Below are 25,039 nucleotides of genomic sequence, written 5' to 3'. Positions count from 1 at the left end.
TGTCAAGCACTTAGAAGTGCCTAGCACACCATACATGCTCAATAAACTCGAACAACGCATATCTTTATCATCTCTTTTGTCCTATTTTGTGACTACATACAACAGGATTCCTTGGAACTGATGATTTATCTCTAACCAATCCAAATAATGTACAATTAATTACAGATTTTTACTTATAACCAATACTACAAAGATCCTTTTACAGAGCTCATGGCCAAGAAGTAGCAACTGCAAAGTCATAGAATATTTACTTTAAAAGTTTTGAGGGGTGGAGCCAAGATGGCTGAATAGGAACAGCTCCGGTCTACAGCTCCCAGCATGAGCAATGCAGAAGATGGGTGATTTCTGCATCTCCATCTGAGGTACTGGGTTCATCTCACTAGGGAGTGCCAGACAGTGGGCGCAGGGCAGTGGGTGCAGCACATTGGGTGTGAGCCGAAGCAGGGAGAGGCATTGCCTCACTTGGGAAGCACAAGGGGTAAAGGAGTTCCCTTTCCTAGTCAAAGAAAGGGGTGACAGACGGCACCTGGAAAATCAGGTCACTCCCACCCTAATACTGCACTTTTCCAATGGACTTAAAAAACGGCACACCAGGAGATTATATCCTGCACATGGCTCGGAGGGTCCTACACCCACAGAGTCTCACTGATTGCTAGCACAGCAGTCTGAGATCAAACTGCAAGGAGGCAGCAAGGCTGGGGGAGGGCGCCTGCCATTGCCCAGGCTTGATTAGGTAAACAAAGCAGCTGGGAAGCTCGAACTGGGTGAAGCCCACCACAGCTCAAGGAGGCCTGCCTGCCTCTGTAGGCTCCACCTCTAGGGGCAGGGCACAAACAAAAAGACAGCAGTAAATTCTGCAGACTTAAATGTCCCTGTCTGACAGCTTTGAAGAGTAGTGGTTCTCCCAGCATGCAGCTGGAGATCTAAGAACAGGCAGACTGCCTCCTCAAGTGGGTCCTTGACCTCCAAGCAGCCTAGCTGGGAGGCACCCCCCCAGTAGGGGCAGACTGACACCTCACACGGCTGAGTACTCCTCTGAGACAAAATGTCCAGAGGAACGATCAGGCAGCAGCATTTGCAGATCACCAATATCTGCTGTTCTACAGCCACCGCTGTTCTGCAGCCACCGCTGCTGATACCCAGGCAAATAGGGTCTGGAGTGGACCTCCAGCAAACTCCAACAGACCTGCAGCTGAGGGTCCTGTCTGTTAGAAGGAACACTAACAAACAGAAAGGACATCCACACCAAAAACCCATCTGTACATCACCAGCATCAAAGACCAAAACTAGATAAAACCATAAAGATGGGGAAAAACCAGAGCAGAAAAACTGGAAACTCTAAAAAGCAGAGTGCCTCTCCTCCTCCAAAGGAATGCAGCTCCTCACCAGCAATGGAACAAAGCTGGATGGAGAATGACTTTGACGAGTTGAGAGAAGGCTTCAGACGATCAAACTACTCCAAGCTACAGGAGGAAATTCAAACAAATGGCAAAGAAGTTAAAAACTTTGAAAAAAATTTAGATGAATGTATAACTAGAATAACCAATACAGAGAAGTGCTTAAAGGAGCTGATGGAGCTGAAAGCCAAGGCTCAAGAACTACGTGAAGAATGCAGAAGCCTCAGGAGCCGATGCGATCAACTGGAAGAAAGGGTATCAGTGATGGAAGATGAAATGAATGAAATGAAGGGAGAAGGGAAGTTCAGAGAAAAAAGAATAAAAAGAAACGAACAAAGCCTCCAAGAAATATGGGACTATGTGAAAAGACCAAATCTACTTCTGATTGGTGTACCTGAAAGTGACGGGGAGAATGGAACCAAGTTGGAAAACACTCTGCAGGATATTATCCAAGAGAACTTCCCCAATCTAGCAAGGCAGGCCAACATTCAGATTCAGGAAATAAAGAGAATGCCACAAAGATACTCCTTGAGAAGAGCAACTCCAAGACACATAATTGTCAGATTCACCAAAGTTGAAATTAAGGAAAAAATGTTAAGGGCAGCCAGAGAGAAAGGTCAGGTTACCCACAAAGGGAAGCCCATCAGACTAACAGCAGATCTCTCAGCAGAAACTCTACAAGCCAGAAGAGAGTGGGGGCCAATATTCAACATTCTTAAAGAAAAGAATTTTCAACCCAGAATTTCATATCCAGCCAAACTAAGCTTCATAAGTGAAGGAGAAATAAAATACTTTACAGACAAGCAAATGCTGAGAGATTTTGTCACCACCAGGCTGGCCCTAAAAGACCTCCTGAAGGAAGCACTAAACATGGAAAGGAACAACCAGTACCAGCCACTGCAAAATCATGCCAAAATGTAAAGACCATCAAGGCTAGGAAGAAACTGCATCAACTAACAAGCAAAATAACCAGCTAACATCAAAATGACAGGACAAAATTCACACATAACAATATTAACTTTAAATGTAAATGGGCTAAATGCGCCAATTAAAAGACACAGACTGGCAAATTGGATAAAGAGTCAAGACCCATCAGTGTGCTGTATTCAGGAAACCCATCTCACGTGCAGAGACACACATAGGCTCAAAATAAAAGGATGGAGGAAGATCTACCAAGCAAATGGAAAACAAAAAAAAGGCAGGGGTTGCAATCCTAGTCTCTGATAAAACAGACTTTAAACCAACAAAGATCAAAAGAGACAAAGAAGGCCATTACATAATGGTAAAGGGATCAATTCAACAAGAAGAACTAACTATCCTAAATATATATGCACCCAATAGAGGAGCACCCAGATTCATAAAGCAAGTCCTGAGTGACCTACAAACAGACTCAGACTCCCACAAAATAATGATGGGAGACTTTAACACCCCACTGTCAACATTAGACAGATCAACGAGACAGAAAGTTAACAAGGATACCCAGGAATTGAACTCAGCTCTGCACCAAGTGGACCTAATAGACATCTACAGAACTCTCCACCCCAAATCAACAGAATATACATTTTTTTCAGCACCACACCACAACTATTCCAAAATTGACCACATAGTTGGAAGTAAAGCTCTCCTCAGCAAATGTAAAAGGATAGAAATTATAACAAACTGTCTCTCAGACCACAGTGCAATCAAACTAGAACTCAGGATTAAGAAACTCACTCAAAACTGCTCAACTACATGGAAACTGAACAACCTGCTCCTGAATGACTACTGGGTACATAACAAAATGAAGGCAGAAATAAAGATGTTCTTTGAAACCAATGAGAACAAAGACATAACATACCAGAATCTCTGGGACACATTCAAAGCAGTGTGTAGAGGGAAATTTAGCACTAAATGCCCACAAGAGAAAGCAGGAAAGATCCAAAATTGACACCCTAACATCACAATTAAAAGAACTAGAAAAGCAAGAGCTAACACATTCAAAAGCTAGCAGAAGGCAAGAAATAACTAAAATCAGAGCAGAACTGAAGGAAATAGAGACACAAAAAACCCTTCAAAAAATTAGTGAATCCAGGAGCTGGTTTTTTGAAAGGATCAACAAAATTGATAGACCGCTAGCAAGACTAATAAAGAAAAAAAGAGAGAAGAATCAAATAGACACAATAAAAAATGATAAATGGGATATCACCACCAATCCCACAGAAATACAAACTACCATCAGAGAATACTATAAACACCTCTACGCAAATAAACTGAAAATCTAGAAGAAATGGATAAATTCCTTGACACATACACCCTCCCAAGACTAAACCAGGAAGAAGTTGAATCTCTGAATAGACCAATAACAGGCTCTGAAATTGTGGCAATAATCAATAGCTTACCAACCAAAAAGAGTCCAGGACCAGATGGATTCACAGCAGAATTCTACCAGAGGTACAAGGAGGAGCTGCTACCATTCCTTCTGAAACTATTCCAATCAATAGAAAAAGAGGGAATCCTCCCTAACTCATTTTATGAGGCTAGCATCATCCTGATACCAAAGCCAGGCAGAGACACAAACAAAAAAGAGAATTTTAGACCAATATCCTTGATGAACATTGGTGCAAAAATCCTCAATAAAATACTGGCAAACCAAATCCAGCAGCACATCAAAAAGCTTATCCACCATGATCAAGTGGGCTTCATCCCTGGGATGCAAGGCTGGTTCAACATACGCAAATCAATAAATGTAATCCAGCATATAAAAAGACCCAAAGACAAAAACCACATGATTATCTCAATAGATGCAGAAAAGGCCTTTGACAAAATTCAACAACTCCTCATGCTAAAAACTCTCAATAAATTAGGTATTGATGGGACATATCTCAAAATAATAAGAGCTATCTATGACAAACCCACAGCCAATATCATACTGAATGGGCAAAACTGGAAGCATTCCCTTTGAAAACTGGCACAAGACAGGGATGCCCTCTCTCACCACTCCTATTCAACATAGTGTTGGAAGTTCTGGCCAGGGCAATTAGGCAGGAGAAGGAAATAAAGGGTATTCATTTAGGAAAAGAGGAGGTCAAATTGTCCCTGTTTGCAGATGACATGATTGTATATCTAGAAAACCCCACTGTCTCATCCCAAAATCTCCTTAAGCTGATAAGCAACTTCAGCAAAGTCTCAGGATACAAAGTACAAAATACAAAGTAAAAAATACAAAGTACAAAAAAAGTACAATGTACAAAAATCACAAGCATTCTTATACACCAATAACAGACAAACAGCCAAATCATGAGTGAACTCCCATTCACAATTGCTTCAAAGAGAATAAAATACCTAGGAATCCAACTTACAAGGGATGTGAAGGACCTCTTCAAGAAGTACAAACCACTGCTCGATGAAATAAAAGAGGATACAAACAAATGGAAGAACATTCCATGCTCATGGGTAGGAAGAATCAATATCATGAAAATGGCCATACTGCCCAAGGTAATTTATAGATTCAATGCCATCCCCATCAAGCTACCAATGACTTTCTTCACAGAATTGGAAAAAACTACTTTAAAAGTTCATATGGCCGGGCGCGGTGGCTCACGCCTGTAATCCCAGCACTTTGGGAGGCCGAGGCGGGCGGATCACGAGGTCAGGAGATCGAGACCATCCTGGCTAACACAGTGAAACCCCGTCTCTACTAAAAATACAAAAAAAAATTAGCCGGGCGTGGTAGCGGGCGCCTGTAGTCCCAGCTACTCGGGAGGCTGAGGCAGGAGAATGGCGTGAACCCGGGAGGCGGAGCTTGCAGTGAGCCGAGATCGCGCCACTGCACTCCAGCCTGGGCGACAGAGCGAGACTCCGTCTCAAAAAAAAAAAAAAAAGTTCATATGGAACCAAAAAAGAGCCCGCATCACCAAGTCAATCCTAGGCCAAAAGAACAAAGCTGGAGGCATCATGCTACCTGACTTCAAACTATACTACAAGGCTACAGTAACCAAAACAGCATGGTACTGGTACCAAAACAGAGATATAGATCAATGGAACAGAACAGAGCCCTCAGAAATAATGCCACATATCTACAACTATCTGATCTTTGACAAACCTGACAAAAAAAGCAATGGGGAAAGGATTCCCTATTTAATAAATGGTGCTGGGAAAACTGGCTAGCCATATGTAGAAAGCTGAAACTGGATCCTTTCCTTGCACCTTATATAAAAATTAATTCAAGATGGATGAAAGACTTACATGTTAGACCTAAAACCATAAAAACCCTAGAAGAAAACCTAGGCAATACCATTCAGGACATAGGCATGGGCAAGGACTTCATGTCTAAAACACCAAAAACAATAGCAACAGAAACCAAAATTGACAAATGGGATCTAATTAAACTAAAGAGCTTCTGCACAGCAAAAGAAACTACCATCACAGTGAACAGGCAACCTACAAAATGGGAGAAAATTTTCGCAACCTACTCATATGACAAAGGGCTAATATCCAGAACTACTATAACTCAAAGAAATTTACAAGAAAAAAACAAACGAGTGCATCAAAAAGTGGGCGAAGAACATGAACAGACACTTCTCAAAAGAAGACATTTATGCAGCCAAGAAACACATGAAAAAATGCTCATCATCACTGGCCATCACACAAATGCAAATCAAAACCACAATGAGATACCATCTCACAACAGTTAGAATGGCAATCATTAAAAAGTCAGGAAGATGCGGGGGCAGCCAAGATGGCTGAATAGGAACAGCTCCGGTCTACAGCTCCCAGCGTGAGCAATGCAGAAGACGGGTGATTTCTGCATTTCCATCTGAGGTACTGGGTTCATCTCACTAGGGAGTGCCAGACAGTGGGCGCAGGACAGTGGGTGCAGCGCACCGTGCACGAGCCCAAGCAGGGTGCAGCATTGCCTCACTCGGGAAGCGCAAGGAGTCAGGGAGTTCCCTTTCCTAGTCAAAGAAAGGGGTGACAGACGGCACCTGGAAAATCGGGTCACTCCCACCCTAATACTGCGCTTTTCCAACGGGCTTAAAAAACGGCACACCAGGAGATTATATCCCCCAGCTGGCTCGGAGGGTCCTACGCCCACGGAGTCTCGCTGATTGCTAGCACAGCAGTCTGAGATCATATTGCAAGGTGGCAGCGAGGCTGGGTGAGGGGCGCCCGCGATTGCCCAGGCTTGCTTAGGTAAACAAAGCAGCTGGGAAGCTCGAACTGGGTGGAGCCCACCACAGCTCAAGGAGGCCTGCCTGCCTCTGTAGGCTCCACCTCTGGGGGCAGGGCACAGACAAAAAGACAGCAGTAACCTCTGCAGACTTAAATGTCCCTGTCTGACAGCTTTGAAGAGGGCAGTGGTTCTCCCAGCATGCAGCTGGAGATCTGAGAACAGGCAGACTGCCTCCTCAAGTGGGTCCCTAACCCCTGACCCCCAAGCAGACTAACTGGGAGGCACCCCCAAGTTGGGGCAGACTGACACCTCACACAGCCGGGTACTCCTCTGAGACAAAACTTCCAGAGGAACGATCAGACAGCAACATTCGCAGGTCACGAAAATCTGCTGTTCTGCAGCCACCGCTGCTGTTACCCAGGCAAACAGGGTCTGGAGTGGACCTCTAGCAAACTCCAACAGACCTGCAGCTGAGGGTCCTGTCTGTTAGAAGGAAAACTAACAAACAGAAAGGACATCCACACCAAAAACCCATCTGTACGTCACCATCATCAAAGACCAAAAGTAGATAAAACCACAAAGATGGGGAAAAAACAGAGCAGAAAAACTGGAACTCTAAAAAGCAGAGTGCCTCTCCTCCTCCAAAGGAACGCAGCTCCTCACCAGCAATGGAACAAAGCTGGATGGAGAATGACTTTGACGAGTTGAGAGAAGAAGGTTTCAGACGATCAAGCTACTCCGAGCTACAGGAGGAAATTCAAACAAATGGCAAAGAAGTTAAAAACTTTGAAAAAAATTTAGACGAATGTATAACTAGAATAACCAATACAGAGAAGTGCTTAAAGGAGCTGATGGAGCTGAAAGCCAAGGCTCGAGAACTACGTGAAGAATGCAGAAGCCTCAGGAGCCGATGCGATCAACTGGAAGAAAGGGTATCAGTGATGGAAGATGAAATGAATGAAATGAAGGGAGAAGGGAAGTTCAGAGAAAAAAGAATAAAAAGAAACGAACAAAGCCTCCAAGAAATATGGGACTATGTGAAAAGACCAAATCTACTTCTGATTGGTGTACCTGAAAGTGACGGGGAGAATGGAACCAAGTTGGAAAACACTCTGCAGGATATTATCCAAGAGAACTTCCCCAATCTAGCAAGGCAGGCCAACATTCAGATTCAGGAAATAAAAAGAATGCCACAAAGATACTCCTTGAGAAGAGCAACTCCAAGACACATAATTGTCAGATTCACCAAAGTTGAAATTAAGGAAAAAATGTTAAGGGCAGCCAGAGAGAAAGGTCAGGTTACCTACAAAGGGAAGTCCATCAGACTAACAGCAGATCTCTCAGCAGAAACTCTACAAGCCAGAAGAGAGTGGGGGCCAATATTCAACATTCTTAAAGAAAAGAATTTTCAACCCAGAATTTCATATCCAGCCAAACTAAGCTTCATAAGTGAAGGAGAAATAAAATACTTTACAGACAAGCAAATGCTGAGAGATTTTGTCACCACCAGGCCTGCCCTAAAAGACCTCCTGAAGAAAGCACTAAACATGGAAAGGAACAACCAGTACCAGCCACTGCAAAATCATGCCAAATTGTAAACACCATCGAGGCTAGGAAGAAACTGCATCAACTAACAAGCAAAATAACCAGCTAACATCATAATGACAGGATCAGATTCACACATAACAATATTAACTTTAAATGCAAATGGACTAAATGTTCCAATTAAAAGACACAGACTGGCAAACTGGATAAAGAGTCAAGACCCATCAGTGTGCTGTATTCAGGAAACCCATCTCACATGCAGAGACACACATAGGCTCAAAATAAAAGGATGGAGGAATATCTAATGGAATTAGAAAATGGAAAACAAATGGAATTAGCAAATGGAAAACAAAAAAAGGCAGGGGTTGCAATCCTAGTCTCTGATAAAACAGACTTTAAACCACAAAGATCAAAAGAGACAAAGAAGGCCATTACATAATGGTAAAGGGATCAATTCAACAAGAGCTAACTATCCTAAATATATATGCACCTAATACAGGAGCACCCAGATTGATAAAGCAAGTCCTGAGTGACCTACAAAGAGACTTAGACTCCCACACAATAATAATGGGAGACTTTAACACCCCACTGTCAGCATCAGACAGATCAACAAGACAGAAAGTTAACAAGGATACCCAGGAATTGAACTCAGCTCTGCACCAAGCGGACCTAATAGACATCTACAGAACTCTCCACCCCAAATCAACAGAATATACATTTTTTTCAGCACCACACCACAACTATTCCAAAATTGACCACATAGTTGGAAGTAAAGCTCTCCTCAGCAAATGTAAAAGAACAGAAATTATAACAAACTGTCTCTCAGACCACAGTGCAATCAAACTAGAACTCAGGATTAAGAAACTCACTCAAAACTGCTCAACTACATGGAAACTGAACAACCTGCTCCTGAATGACTACTGGGTACATAACAAAATGAAGGCAGAAATAAAGATGTTCTTTGAAACCAATGAGAACAAAGACATAACATACCAGAATCTCTGGGACACATTCAAAGCAGTGTGTAGAGGGAAATTTAGCACTAAATGCCCACAAGAGAAAGCAGGAAAGATCCAAAATTGACACCCTAACATCACAATTAAAAGAACTAGAAAAGCAAGAGCTAACACATTCAAAAGCTAGCAGAAGGCAAGAAATAACTAAAATCAGAGCAGAACTGAAGGAAATAGAGACACAAAAAACCCTTCAAAAAATTAGTGAATCCAGGAGCTGGTTTTTTGAAAGGATCAACAAAATTGATAGACCGCTAGCAAGACTAATAAAGAAAAAAAGAGAGAAGAATCAAATAGACACAATAAAAAATGATAAATGGGATATCACCACCGATCCCACAGAAATACAAACTACCATCAGAGAATACTACAAACACCTCTACGCAAATAAATTAGAAAATCTAGAAGAAATGGATAAATTCCTCAACACATACACCCTCCCAAGACTAAAACAGGAAGAAGTTGAATCTCTGAATAGACCAATAACAGGCTCTGAAATTGTGGCAATAATCAATAGCTTACCAACCAAAAAGAGTCCAGGACCAGATGGATTCACAGCAGAATTCTACCAGAGGTACAAGGAGGAGCTGCTACCATTCCTTCTGAAACTATTCCAATCAATAGAAAAAGAGGGAATCCTCCCTAACTCATTTTATGAGGCTAGCATCATCCTGATACCAAAGCCAGGCAGAGACACAACCAAAAAAGAGAATTTTAGACCAATATCCTTGATGAACATTGATGTAAAAATCCTCAATAAAATACTGGCAAACCAAATCCAGCAGCACATCAAAAAGCTTATCCACCATGATCAAGTGGGCTTCATCCCTGGGATGCAAGGCTGGTTCAACATAGGCAAATCAATAAATGTAATCCAGCATATAAAGAAACCCAAAGACAAAAACCACATGATTATCTCAATAGATGCAGAAAAGGCCTTTGACAAAATTCAACAACCCTTCATGCTAAAAACTCTCAATAAATTAGGTATTGATGGGACATATCTCAAAATAATAAGAGCTATCTATGACAAACCCACAGCCAATATCATACTGAATGGGCAAAAACTGGAAGCATTCCCTTTGAAAACTGGCACAAGACAGGGATGCCCTCTCTCACCACTCCTATTCAACATAGTGTTGGAAGTTCTGGCCAGGGCAATCAGGCAGGAGTAGGAAATAAAGGGTATTCAATTAGGAAAAGAGGAAGTCAAATTGTCCCTGTTTGCAGATGACATGATTGTATATCTAGAAAACCCCATTGTCTCAGCCCAAAATCTCCTTAAGCTGATAAGCAACTTCAGCAAAGTCTCAGGATACAAAGTCAATGTACAAAAATCACAAGCATTCTTATACACCAATAACAGACAAACAGAGAGCCAAATCATGAGTGAACTCCCATTCACAATTGCTTCAAAGAGAATAAAATACCTAGGAATCCAACTTACAAGGGATGTGAAGGACCTCTTCAAGGAGAAGTACAAACCACTGCTCGATGAAATAAAAGAGGATACAAACAAATGGAAGAACATTCCATGCTCATGGGTAGGAAGAATCAATATTGTGAAAATGGCCATACTGCCCAAGGTAATTTATAGATTCAATGCCATCCCCATCAAGCTACCAATGACTTTCTTCACAGAATAGGAAAAAACTACTGTAAAGTTCATATGGAACCAAAAAAGAGCCCGCATCGCCAAGTCAATCCTAGGCCAAAAGAACAAAGCTGGAGGCATCACGCTACCTGACTTCAAACTATACTACAAGGCTACAGTAACCAAAACAGCATGGTACTGGTACCAAAACAGAGATATAGATCAATGGAACAGAACAGAGCCCTCAGAAATAATGCCACATATCTACAACTATCTGATCTTTGACAAACCTGAGAAAAACAAGCAATGGGGAAAGGATTCCCTATTTAATAAATGATGCTGGGAAAACTGGCTAGCCATATGTAGAAAGCTGAAACTGGATCCCTTCCTTATACTTTATACAAAAATTAATTCAAGATGGATTAAAGACTTAAACGTTAGACCTAAAACCATAAAAACCCTAGAAGAAAACCTAGGCATTACCATTCAGGACATAGGCATGGGCAAGGACTTCATGTCTAAAACACTAAAAGCAATGGCAACAAAAGCCAAAATTGACAAATGGGATCTAATTAAACTAAAGAGCTTCTGCACAGCAAAAGAAACTACCATCAGAGTGAACAGGCAACCTACAAAATGGGAGAAAATTTTTGCAACCTACTCATCTGACAAAGGGCTAATATCCAGAATCTACAATGAACTCAAACAAATTTACAAGAAAAAAACAAACAACCCCATCAAAAAGTGGGCGAAGGACATGAACAGACACTTCTCAAAAGAAGACATTTATGCAGCCAAAAAACACATGAAAAAATGCTCACCATCACTGGCCATCAGGGAAATGCAAATCAAAACCACAATGAGATACCATCTCACACCAGTTAGAATGGCAACCATTAAAAAGTCAGGAAACAACAGGTGCTGGAGAGGATGTGGAGAAACAGGAACACTTTTACACTGCTGGTGCGACTGTAAACTAGTTCAACCATTGTGGAAGTCAGTGTGGCGATTCCTCAGGGATCTAGAACTAGAAATACCATTTGACCCAGCCATCCCATTACTGGGTATATACCCAAAGGACTATAAATCATGCTGCTATGAAGACACATGCACATGTATGTTCATGTCCCTAAAAAGGACATGAACTCATCATTTTTTATGGCTACTGGGTATATACCCAACGGATTATAAATCATGCTGCTATAAAGACACATGCACACGTATGTTTATTGCAGCACTATTCACAATAGCAAAGACTTGGAACCAACCCAAATGTCCAACAATTATAGACTGGATTAAGAAAATGTGGCACATATACACCATGGAATACTATGCAGCCATAAAAAAGGATGAGTTCATGTCCTCTGTAGGGACATGGATGAAATTGGAAATCATCATTCTCAGTACTATCGCAAGGACGAAAAACCAAACACCACATGTTCTCACTCATAGGTGGGAACTAAACAATGAGAACACATGGACACAGGAAGGGGAACATCACACTCTGGGGACTGTTGTGGGGTGGGGGGAGGCGGGAGGGATAGCATTAGCAGATATACCTAATGCTAAATGACAAGTTAATGGGTGCAGCACACCAGCATGGCACATGTATACATATGTAACTAACCTGCACATTGTGCACATGTACCCTAAAACTTAGTTTAATAATAATAAAATTTAAAAAAAAAGAAATGCTGATATCCAGTGAGTAGGACTAGAATTCACCACTGTCATCTCCAGTCTGCAGTTTCAAAGGAAGCCACATGGGGCTGGGTGAGAGGGGAGGGCCACAGCTGGGTCAATCATTGTATAGATGTGGATACTGTGATCGGTATCTTTATCTGGGCATTTTTTTTCTATTAAAATTTTTTTAAAGTTAAAAGGAAACAACAGGTGCTGGAGAGGATGTGGAGAAATAGGAACACTTTTACACTGTTGGTGGGACTGTAAACTAGTTCAACCATTGTGGAAGTCAGTGTGGCAATTCCTCAGGGATCTAGAACTAGAAATACCATTTGACCCAGCCATCCCATTACTGGGTATATACCCAAAGGATTATAAATCATGCTGCTATAAAGACACATGCACACATATGTTAATTCTGGCACTATTCACAATAGCAAAGACTTCGAACCAACCCAAATGTCCAACAACGATAGATGGATTAAGAAAATGTGGCACATATACACCATGTAATACTATGCAGCCATAAAAAAGGATGAGTTCATGTCCTTTGTAGGGACATGGATGAAACTGGAAACCATCATTCTCAGCAAACTATCGCAAGGACAAAAAACCAAACGCTGCATGTTCTCACTCATAGGTAGGAATTGAACAATGAGAACACGTGGACACAGGAAGGGGAACATCACACTCCGGGGACTGTTGTGGGGTGGGGGGAGTGGGGAGGGATAGCATTAGGAGATATACCTAATGCTAAATGACGAGTTAATGGGTGCAGCACACCAACATGACACATATATACATATGTAACAAACCTGCACATTGTGCACATGTACCCTAAAACTTAAAGTATAATAATAATAAAATAAAAAATAAATAAATGAATAAAAGAAAACATCCAAAAAAAAAAAGTTTTGAAAGCGTAATGGCAGATTTTCCTCTCCAAAGGTTTTCCCAGTTCACTCTTCATGCAACAGTACAAGCATTCCTGAATCTCTAGACCCTGGCTAAATAGGACTCAGTTCCTTTTTCTAAAAAAGTCATTGACAATATAAGTAAAACCAATATATAAATAGAAAGCTATTTTATTAACATTTTCACACATTTAAATTATTAGTGAAGATTTTTTCATAATTTTCTTTATGACACTCCTATTCATTTCTTTTGCTCATATTCCAGTTGGAATTTTCTCTATATTACTAATCTTAACAGGAATTTAAGCTATTAGACCTTTACCTAATGTTTAAGCATGTGCCACCGGTTTGCTGCTGTCTCTTACACCATCATACCTGATAGCTTTTGCTGTAGGGAAATTTAAAACACTTACATAAAAACTGTGCTTGAGCATCTACGTTCATGGAATGACTAAGAGACAAAACTAGAGAAGAGACAGTAATTGAGATGGAAACTGGATGAGGGGCATTGTTGGGGTCTATCCTCCAAAAGGTAATATCAGGGCCAGGTGCACTGGTTCACGCCTATAATCCCAGTACTTTGGGAGGCCGAAGTGGGTGGATCACCTGAGGTCAGGAGTTGAAGACCAGCCTGGCCAACGTGGTGAAACCCCGTCTCTAATAAAAATACAAAATTAGCCAGGCGTGCTGGTACATGCCTGTAATCCCAGCTACTTGGGAGGCTGAGGCAGGAGAATCGCTTGAACCTGGGAGGCAGAGGTTGCAGTGAGCTAAGAACATGCCATTGCACTCCGGCCTAGGTGACAAGAATGAAACTCTGTCTCAAAAGAAAGAATAAAAAGGTAACATCAGGTACTTCTATCATATGTGCTCATCTCTGTGAATGGAAAACTCTTTTGTTCTGTCTGCCTTTACATGAAAATAGAATGCCAGATATTCCTAATAGTTGGAAGCTTCAGTGTCCAGTGAGTCAGCTACCTGGGAAATCTGGGGCAGCTATAAAATGTTCCCATAACCTGTTTCTTCATATTTAAAATGCAAATAAATCATCTCCATCCTCACATCTGAAAAATGCAATGACAGATGGAAAGGGCTGGCAAGACATCTAAGTACTACTAGACCTTATGTACATGTAGTTACTTTGATGAAATAAATTCATACAAGAAATAAATGAGTGATAAAAACATAAACAGGAAAAATATATAGCTCTTCTTCTCTGAAAGCATCTAATAAAATTACACCATGTCATTCTTTAGATGTTCTGTTTACAAAACACCTGAGGGAACTGACATGAAACTGAGACATAAACCTCTTCAATGCAGAGTTCCTAAAACTTTAAGGACAAATAATATTGAATTCCACCAGAATTTCTTTTGAAGGAATTGTTTTTATATGTAGGGAAAAAAGTCACTGGATTTACTTTAAAGTAGTAAAATTCTTAAAATTTCTGAATTTCTGAAAGGCTAAATAAGAAATAGTTTTTGTTGTTTTTTAAGGGCACTGCAATTCAATGGCATATGATGTACTCACTTACAATGCAGGTGATGCAATTAAGTGGAGAATGCACAATTGAAAATTTCATCTACTCAAGTATTGCAAAATGTGTATGAAAAAGGAACATGGGAAAATGAAAAAAGCTAGTTCGTAAGCAGGGTAGTAGCATAGATTATTTTTGATTAAAGCTTCTATTATTTTTTCAAACACTGTTTTGTAAAATAGTAAAGGTGATAAACTAAAACAAAAAAACACATACATGTCAGCATACCGCATGTCCTGAATATCTGTTTCCCACTAACCTTTCCAAGAAAGAGAAAAAATAAATCTGTAATCTTTGAGAAATAAATCACATTTTAAAAGACAGCAAGGAATCCTTTACTTACCTGAAACTTGGTCATTTTCTCCTGCTTCTTCTGGGGAAGGTCATAGTTCTGAGATGGCATAACTGGGGGAGACCAAAGACGCCATGAGACACAAGCCTGCTGTTAGCCCATGTGTACATATGAGGAAATTAGAGAAATAGCCCTACATTCAGACAGGTATAGCCACATACAGCTTGGTAAGCAGAACATGGACTGTATTCCAGCTACTAAATGGTATGATAGTTCAGTGCCATTGGGCAGTGAACAGTCTGCACAAGTGCAGCATCCTTGCTACAAGGATTTCTGATGGCAGAGACAGCAGGAAACAAGAGGCAATGTAACAACATATGAGGGCTCTCAAGTCAAGTATCTGGGTTTAATTCCTAGAAATGATACTTACCAGCTGTGTAACCTTGGGGATATTAAAAACCCTCTCTGTGCCTCACTTCTGTTATGTGTACAATGAGGATATGGTAAGAATCATAAATTGTACCTCCCTCATAGGGTTTTTCCAAGGATTAAATAAGTAGATGGAGAGTTCTAAGAACCAGGAGTCCCTTTCTCTTATAGTTACAAAAAAGCTTCTTCATGGCTTCTTGCTGTTTAGCCAGGCCTGGCACAGTGGCTCATGCTTGTAATCCCAGCACTTTAGGAGGCCAAGGAGGGAGGATCACATAAGGTCAGAAGTTTGAGACCAGCCTGGCCAACACGGCAAAACCTCATCTCTACCAAAAATAAAAAAAATTAGCCAGGCGTGGTGGTGCGGGTCTGTAATCCCAGCTACTTGGGAGGCTGAGGCATGAGAATTGCTAGAACCTGGAAGGTGGAGGTTATAGTGAGCCAAGATCACGCCAATGAACTCCAACCTGGATGACACAGTGAGACTCTGTCTCAAAAAAAAAAAAAAAAAAAAAAAAGCAGATGATACTTTGCATCACACACTTGCCTTGCAAATATTGCTCTCCTATGAAAGTCACCTTTAATTTCTGAAAAGCCGAAATCTGACTTAAGGTTTCTTTTTAGTAATTTGTTGCCCAGCTAGTAGTATTTTACTGACACTGTTATCAGTTTTCTAAAACGTATCATTCTGGGTCAATTTACTTCATGAAGCCTGGAAACGATCATTGGTACATCTCTTTTATTTTATGTGCACAGAGAAAAACACACAGCAAAGAGAAAGATAAAGACACAAACGAAAAATCAAGAAACATGAAAGATAAATTGAGAGGCTTCCGTATTTGTCTAACAGGAATGGGAGAAGAGAAGGCAGGATGGAGGGAATGACTGAGAGGTTTTAATTTCAAGATGCAATTGCTGAGAATTTCACACAATTGGTAAAAGATACAAGTTCGCATATAGAAATTCTAAACAGTATAAATAAAAATAAACATACCCTAAACAAATCACAGTAAAACTCAGAAATGCAAAAGACTAAACGAACATAAAGAACTGGAAACAACAATAACCTTAAAGCTCCTAGAAAGAAAATATAGTTGACCTAAAAGAAATAACAATTAGATTGACAGAAATAGGGTAACAGAATGGAGATTTAAAACAAATGAATATTACCTCCAAAATAAAGAAACTGTCAACCTGAATTCTATGTTCAACTAGATGATTATTTACATGAGAAAGAAACAATATTTTAGCTGAAAAAAAAAATGAAGAGAATTTATAACCATGTGAACCCTAAAAGATGGACTGCAAAAAGCAATGGTAAGAAAACATTTGTGACTATATTGGTAATATAATAATCTTTGTTTAAAAAAAGCCAAAGAACTATAATGACAAATTTTGAGGGTGGTTATAATAAAAAGTAGACCTATAAAAACATAGCCTTTTTTTTTTTTTTTTTTAAAGGTACATCTTTTTTTTTTTTTTTTTTAGAGAGAGAGTTTCGCTCTTGTCACCCAGGCTGGAGTGCAATGGCACAATCTCAGCTCACTGCAACCTCTGCCTCCCAGGTTCAAGCGATTCTCCCACCTCAGCCTCCTGAGTAGCTGGGATTACAGGTACGCACCACCACGTCTGGCTAATTTTTGTGTTTTTAGTACAGACGGGGTTTCATCATGCTGGCCAGGCTGGTCTCAAACTCCTGACTTCAGGTGATCCACCCGCCTAGGCCTCCCAAAGTGCTGGGATTACAGGCATGAGCCACCACACCTGGCCCCATCTTCTTTCAGATTTTTTTTAGTCTCAATATTCTTCAGAATAAGAACACATGCTGATTAAGTTTAGTATTTGCTAAGAAAGAGAATATTTTTAAAGTTAGAAGAATGACACAAAACCATATAAACTCCAGACCAGTTGAGCACAAATAAAAGGGAATAAACTGAACAAAAAAAGACAAGAAAGGAGAACAAAATATACACACAGACAGTAAAAGCAAATTATCCCAGACTGCACTAAAAAAAAAAAAATTATACATATATATTCTAAAAGACACTACGAAAACATAATGACAAAAAAGTTTGAAAGAAAAAGAACAAAAAAAAGATATACTGTACTGAGCAAATGGCAAATTACAGCTTCAGTTTCAGAGGTCATGGTAGAAAATAAAAAAAAAAAACTGACCTCAGCTACTCGGGAGGCTGAGGCAGGAGAATCGCTTGAACCCGGGAGGCAGAGGCTGCAGTGAACCGAGATGGCGCCACTGCACTCCAGTCTGGGCGACAGGCGAGACTCCGTTTCAAAAAAAAAAACAAAAAACTGACCTGATGTCTGGCGTATGCTTTAAGACAACCATCTGCAGCCTTTTTGGCACCAGGGACCAGTTTCACGGAAGATAATTTTTCCACGGATGGGGGCGGGGGAGATGGTTTGGGGATGATAGGTTCCACCTCAAATCATGAGGCTTTAGTTACATTCTCATAAGGAGCGCACAACCTAAATCCTTCACATGTGCAGTCCCTCCTATGAGAATCTAATGCCCCTGCTGATCTGGCAGGAGGCAGAGCTCAGGCGGTACCCCTCCAATCACCTCCTTCTGTGCCGTCAGGTTCCTAACAGGCCACAGACTAGTACCAGGTCCGCTGCCCAGGAGTTGGGACTCCTGCTTTAAGACACTCTAATTTAAAAAAAAAAAAAAAAAGTGGGGTGGAAGGAGGAGGAGATGGTCTGCAGCAAATGTTGAACCTGAGTGTTGGTTACGTGGAATTCACTGCACCACTCTTTTGACAGTTGAATATGCTTGAAATTTTTCGGCTGGGCACAGTGGCTCACGCCGGTAATCCCAGCACTTTGGGAGGCCGAGGTGGGCGGTCACCTGAGGTCAAGAGTTCAAGATTAGCCTGGGTAACATGGTGAAACCCCGTCTCTACTAAAAATACAAAAATTAGCTGGGAGTGATGGCGCACACCTGTAATCCCAGTTACTCGGGAGGTTGATGCAGGAGAATCACTTGAACCTGGGAGGTGGAGGTTGCAGTGAGCTGAGATCACGCCATTGCACTCCAGCCTGGGCAACAAGAGTGAATCTCCGTCTCACAAAAAAAAGAAAAAAAAAGAAAAGAAAATTTTCATAATATATTAAGAAAAAAACTACTACACAGAATACCAAACCTGTTTTGAGAAACATCCATAGCATATACTAAAGGGAAACACATTAAAGTGTTAGCAGTTTTATTATAAGTAATTTAAGTTTTCTGAATATAACATCGCTGTCCAATAGAAATATACTGACACACATAAGTAATTTTAAATTTTCTAGCAGTGACATATAAAAAAGGCAAAAAAACAAAAACAAAAATAGGTGAAGTTAATTTCAACCACATAATTTAAGCCAATGTATCCAAAATATTACCATTTTGACATATAATACAAAAAATTATCAATGAGCCATCTTACATTTTTTGTACAAAGTTTTTGAAATCCAGTGTGTATTTAACACTTAAAGCACATCTAAATTTGGACTAGACACATTTCAAGTGCGCCTAGGGCACACATGGCTTATAGCTACTGGATTGGATAGTGCATCTCTATAATGAGCATTCATTACTTCTATAACCAGAATATGACATATTTTGACATGGAATGAAATTAAGTAAGTGAGATGTTGTAGGATTTTTCTAAAAAATTCAAAATTCATCAGTGCAGTTTTTGAGGTCTTCCACAGTAAAATCCATACCTACATTCCCAAGGCTGATTTCCAACGACTCACCGGTAGCCATATGGATTACTATTTAAGATAACTGAAGACGACTGTATCATTGAGATTAAGACCACAGACTCAGAAAAAGGAATAGAAAATAACAACAAAAACCAAAGAAACAAAAACAAACAAAAAAGATCACACAGTCTGAAAAGGAATGCTTGGGTTCAATCCCAAATCCACCTCTTACTATCAGTTGAATAACTTCGGGGAAGTATTTAATAACATAAGCTCTGCCTAATTTCCTCATAACATAATAACAAGACCTACTTCATCAATAGCTATGGTCCACAGACGAACGCCTTAAAATCAAAGTGGTAAGATGTTATTGGTAATACTCATTTCCAAGTAGTTTTCCTACCCACTCTCACATTTATTCAACAAATATTTCATCATTTTTCAGTAGTAACTTACTGAGTGACGGAAACTTGACTAACTGAAAGGACAGAAAATGGAACAACAAAGTGCGTTCAAGAGCAGGTACCTGGGGCTATGCTGGGAGAAGCCAAGAAGTCCCTCCTTCCTCCTCTTTGCAAATTCGGAGGCGGTGAATAAAAGGATACTGTCAGTTAGCACGATGGAGTCTCTATCCCGGATAAACGGCGGTAAACATCCCCACGCATTGGAGCCCGATGACTCAATCCTTCCTAAAAAAAAGACCTGTAAAAGTTCGGGAAGAGCTCGGTCTCCTGAAGGATATGACAGAAAGGCCACGGCATAAAGCCCTGACCTTTCTTCTCTCTTCACTGGAGCTTCCAGTAACAAGGGCGCTTGTGAGGGAATCACTGTATCAATAGCAGGAGCCAACCCAGTATCAGGTGCCACCACTGTTCTAAGGTTTGACCCGTATTATCTTGTTTAATTCTAATTACAACCCTACACAGTAACGACTATCTTTATTGCTATTTTAAAGATGAGGAAACAGGAGCGCGGATCATAGGTAACTCGCTGTTTATTATACCCACAGAAGTAGCGGCGCTGCTTGCCAAGTGCGGGAGGCGAGCAAACTTCCCGCCCTCGGCCTCTCGGCCTCCGCCGCGGCCGCGACCTCTCCATCCCAAGACTGATGGCTGGGGAGCGCCTATTCCCAAGCACAGGCTGAAAAGGTTCAAGAGGGGTCGTGGGGGTGCAGGGTTGACTCACCTCCCGGACCCAAAAGATGGTGGCGGCCTCGCTTTCCGGGGCGGAAGTGGCTCTGCCTGCCCAGAGCTCCTGAACTACCCTTCCCAGAAGGCCCGCGCTCCTAGGGCCCAATTGTTTCCGGACAGAGTTCTGGAATACGTTTCCCAGAACTTCCAGAAGGAAAAACCATCCAGGTGCCGCCCTCTTCGCGCTTGAAAAAAAAAAAAAACAAACAAACAAAAAAGAAAAAAAACGGAGCGAGCGAGTGAGAGAGGGCTACGGAGAGTGTGACAAAATTCTCGGAGCTCCCGGACTACAACATCCAGAATCCCCTTCACGGCTTATTGCTGTTTAGCCAGGCTGAAGCAGTTCTCTGATGTCAGTGGAATTTAGGTTTTTCTTATTAACAAAAAGTAACAGCAAATATGTGAAGAATTGGAGCCCTAAAATAAAAAAAGACTCCCAGCACTTTGGGAGGCCGAGGCGGGCGGATCACGAGGTCAGGAGTTCCAGACCAGCCTGGCCAATATGATGAAGCCCCGTCTCTACTAAAAATATAAAAATTAGCCGGGCGTGGTGGCGCGCGCCTGTAGTCCCAGCTACTTGGGAGGCTGAGGCAGAAGAATCGCTTGAACCCTGGAGGGTGCAGTGAGCCAAGATCGTGCCACTGCACTCCAGCCTGGGCGACAGAGTGAGACTCTGTCTCAAACAAAAAGAAAAAGAAAAAAAAAACGATTATAAGAAACAGATCATGTGATCCTGTACTAATAGAATTATACCCACCACTTCCAAAAAAAAAAAAAAAAAAAAGGCAGAGGAAACCCTTTAAGTTTTTACATTTAACAGGATCGACTAGAAAAACTACTCTTTAGATTCTAAAAGAATGAAAGAGCAATCAAAAAATGCAACGAAGGCAGAATATATTATGGATTTCCACTTTTCTTAATAGCACAGTCATATAATTCAGAACAACTTGCTTACTGAGGATAGCTAGACATAGAAAACACAAGCTTTGGCATATGGTAGATCAACTCCACAAAGCAACTAGGGCCTCTGTAATCATTCCTCAAGGAGTTTCTGAATTTGAAAGATGAACAAATTTATTACTTCAGTGTTTAAACCTTGATCTTTATTTGCTTAAATGTATAATGGAATTGATGTTTCCAAGAATTGAGGGTTGAAAGAAGAGAGCAATACCTAAAAATATCCACATATCCACTACAGTACATGTTTGCAGTTCTCATTTACTAAATATATATTCTTTATTCTGTTATATACAACTATCTCTTATAAAGAACCAAGTATGTGCCAGGAACTAGTTCAAACTATTCAGACTATGGGACCCTCACTACATTTTCACAACTTTTTTCTTTTTTTTTTTTGTTTTGTTTTGTTTTGTTGTTGTTGTTGTTGTTAGACGGAGTTTGGCTCTTTTGCCCAGGCTGGAGTGAAGTGGCATGATCTCGGCTCATTGCAACCTCCGCCCTCACACAGCGTTCAAGCAAGTCTCCTGCCTCAGCCTCCCAAGTCGCTGGGGTTATAGGCACCCCCCCTCCCCACCACGCCCAGCTAATTTTTGTATTTTTAGTAGAGACGGGGTTTTGCCATCTTGGCCAGGCTAGTCTCGAATTCCTGACCTCAGGTGATCCACCCGCCCCGGCCTCCCAAAGTGCTAGGATTACAGGCATGAGCCACCGCACTTAGCCCATTTTCACAACTTTTTTAAAACAAATAATGTAATGTCCTCTAGTTTACTCTTTGGGATCCAGAGGCAGAGAGAGGTTAAGTATATCTCCTCAGATGGAAATCTGATTATTTTCACCTGCATGTCTATCCAGTGCCCTTAAGAGAAGGTTCAAATGCTTTAACAAGTCGCACAAACAGGAATTTTCCAGATGCTGTTTCTCTCTTGGAATCCACTTTCCACTCTACATGTCCAGCCATAGTGGATTACTTGTACTCCTATAAAAAGCCTCTAATTCTTTGTATTTGGTGTTCCTTCTGTCATAACCTGCTACTCTTTTCCCTCCTGGGTGACAGTCTTCATCCATAGCTTAAATATTCCCTGCTCTAATAAGACTTACTGTGGGTTCTTGCCTTGAAGACTAATAAAAGTAGTGTGTAGTAGCTAATATTACAGCCTTAGTATAAAGCTACCTAGATTAAAATACTAGTGCTTCCATTTCTTCTGTCCCCTTTTTCTTCATTTGTAAAATGGAGACTATAATAGGGTTGATATCAAGTACAAATGAATAAATACACGTAAAACACTGGAAATTCTGCCTGATTCATGACTACTCTATAAAAAGTTAGCAAATGTTAACCTCAGGGGATAAACACAGGACACATAAATTATGGATGGAAGGTTTCTACAAAAATTTGCTTTGATCACTAAAATATTATCAATAACCACGCATCAACTTTTGATTATGCTCCCAACCCGGGGACGCAAGAACTGCTCCAAACGTGAGGCTCAGCCGAGAGGAAAGAACACAAACTGCTCCCAACTCCAGCCTCCCAGCTGGCCACAGCTTCTGTAGTCCTCCTCCAGACGAGGGCCAGGACCCCGCTTGCTCCCTGACGAGGCTGAGAAAACTTGGAGGGTCCCAGCGGATCCAAACACTTGTCTCCTTGAGCCCTCCTGGAGGGAAAGAGCCTTCCCAGCAACTAAAGAGAAACCCTGGATCACTTCCCACAATTCCCTAGCACCGCCATCCAAAAGCGGAAGTGCCCCAGGCTACGCGGACCCCTGACTACACTTCCCAGAATGCCCCACGGGGAAAACGGCCATAGTTCCGCTCCTTGGAGCGGAAATACTTCCGAGTAACCTGAGCTTCCGGGTATCCTAGAAAGCCAGAGCAAATCTTAGCCAAGATTTGCAATTTTAGAGTGGAAGTGTCTGTCTTGGTGGTACCTACCGATTCTGTTGTTCAAGGGCCTCGGGGAAGAAGTTGGGGATCGGGAGAAGGGTACCTAGTAAAACCCAAAGAGCTGCACTACAGGAGTAAAGATAAAGGGCAAATAGATCATCTTCACTAGGGGACTGAAGCAAAACTTGAAATCACATTCGTACCTGAAAATAGATTAAAGTAAACCTTTTCTGTTACTGTTTGCAGGTACCTGACATAAACAAATAAAAATATTCTAATAGAGAAAGAGACTGTCGTCCTAGGCCTCATATTCTTTCTCTAATTTTAAAATATATTAATATTGGACAAAGTACAATAGTCCTTGAAGAAAAGAACATTTTAAGATATACAAAGAAACACTTCATAGTAATGAAAAATTTCTATCAACTATAACAGCCTTACATAATGTAAAGCAAACTTTATAAAGAAAAATTGATTGACAGACTTATAAGGAGAAAAACACTGATAAACAGGAGAGCTTTTAATACATGATTAGAAGGAGAAACAGAAAGCCTTGAAATCATATACAGGTCCTGGAGTTAACAATGGTTCACTTAAGATTTTTTGACTTCATGATGGTGTGAAAGCAATACACATTCAGTACGGTACCTATACAACCCTTCTGTTTTTCCCTTTCAATACCTATTCAATAAATTATATGATATTCAACACTTTATTATGAAATAAGCTTCTTTTTGCTAGATAACATTGCCCTTGGACCACCTGAGGTCAGGAGTTTGAGACCACCCTGGACAATATGGCAAAACCCTGTCTCTACTAAAACTATGAAAATTAGTTGGGCGTGGTGGCGCACACCTGTAGTCCCAGTTACTCTGGAGGCTGAGGCAAGAGAATCGCCTGAACCTGCGAGGCAGCGGTTGCAGTGAGCCAAGATCGAGCCATTGCACTCCAGCCTGGGCGAGAGAGCGAGACTCCCTCTCAAAACAAAACAAAACAAAACAAAAAACCTTGCCCAACTGGGGGCTAATATAAACGTCATGAGCACCTTTAAGGCAGGCTAGCCTAAGCTATGATGTTTGGTAGATTGGGTGTATTAAATGCATTTTCAACTTAGGATACTTTCAACTTACGGTAGGTAAGTTCATCAGAATGTGAGCCCACTGTAAGTTGAGGAGCATCTGTCCTAAAACAGGAGAAAAGCTGAACAAAAAAATAAAAACATTTATCTCAGGAATTCAATAAACAAATACCAAAACCACAGTGGGTAGATGGAAAGAAATGATCAAGATAATAGGAAATACATGAAATAGAAAACGAAATGGAGTGGATCTTAAAAAGTAAAATGATCATTCTATAAATAGAACAATAAAACTGACAAAGTCCAGTGACAGTAAACAAAAAAGACAGAAATGACATATTACCAGTTTCAGAAGTAAAAGGGAACATCACTAAATATATTGAGAATATTATGAGGAACATTATGATGATACATTTAAGAAATATAAATTCCCACTTAAAACTAAAATGAACATACACAACAATTAACAAAATGTTGAAAATTTATCTCTGAGAATGAGAATGGGAAGAAAATGCTGAATATCACCACTTCTAATCAAATTGTACTGAAGCTTATATCTAGCAACTTGGTCAAAATAATTTTATTATTTATTTATTCCTTTCTTTTCCCTATGGAACACTTTCATTTCCTCCCCCAGCCCCATATTTTGTTTGTTGTGTTTCT

At 40.8% G+C, this 25,039-nt stretch overlaps 1 protein-coding gene across 28 annotated transcripts in view; it reads right to left on the bottom strand.

The window, feature by feature from the left end:
- Positions 1 to 25,039, bottom strand: part of ZNF227 (zinc finger protein 227) — a 59,798-nt gene that overhangs the window by 10,103 nt on the left and 24,656 nt on the right. For 7 of the 28 annotated variants that reach the window (XM_054674121.2, XM_054674125.2, XM_016936132.4 and 4 more), the window contains one exon: positions 15,179 to 15,240. In XM_054674121.2, coding sequence (XP_054530096.1) covers positions 15,179 to 15,238 — 60 coding nt within the window. In that variant the 5' untranslated portion in view covers positions 15,239 to 15,240. Of the gene's footprint in view, positions 1 to 15,178; positions 15,241 to 18,292; positions 18,423 to 18,515; positions 18,633 to 19,790; positions 19,967 to 20,271; positions 20,730 to 25,039 lie in introns of those variants that run through there. The other 21 variants (XM_016936126.4, XM_063801862.1, XM_054674124.2 and 18 more) reach the window with 15 other exon arrangements.

The sequence above is a fragment of the Pan troglodytes genome, chromosome 20 (assembly GCF_028858775.2).
Source record: "Pan troglodytes isolate AG18354 chromosome 20, NHGRI_mPanTro3-v2.0_pri, whole genome shotgun sequence".
Classification (NCBI taxonomy): Eukaryota; Metazoa; Chordata; class Mammalia; order Primates; family Hominidae; genus Pan; species Pan troglodytes.
The sequence above is the reverse complement of the archived record's forward strand: the minus strand, read 5'-3'. Positions and strand labels throughout refer to the sequence as shown.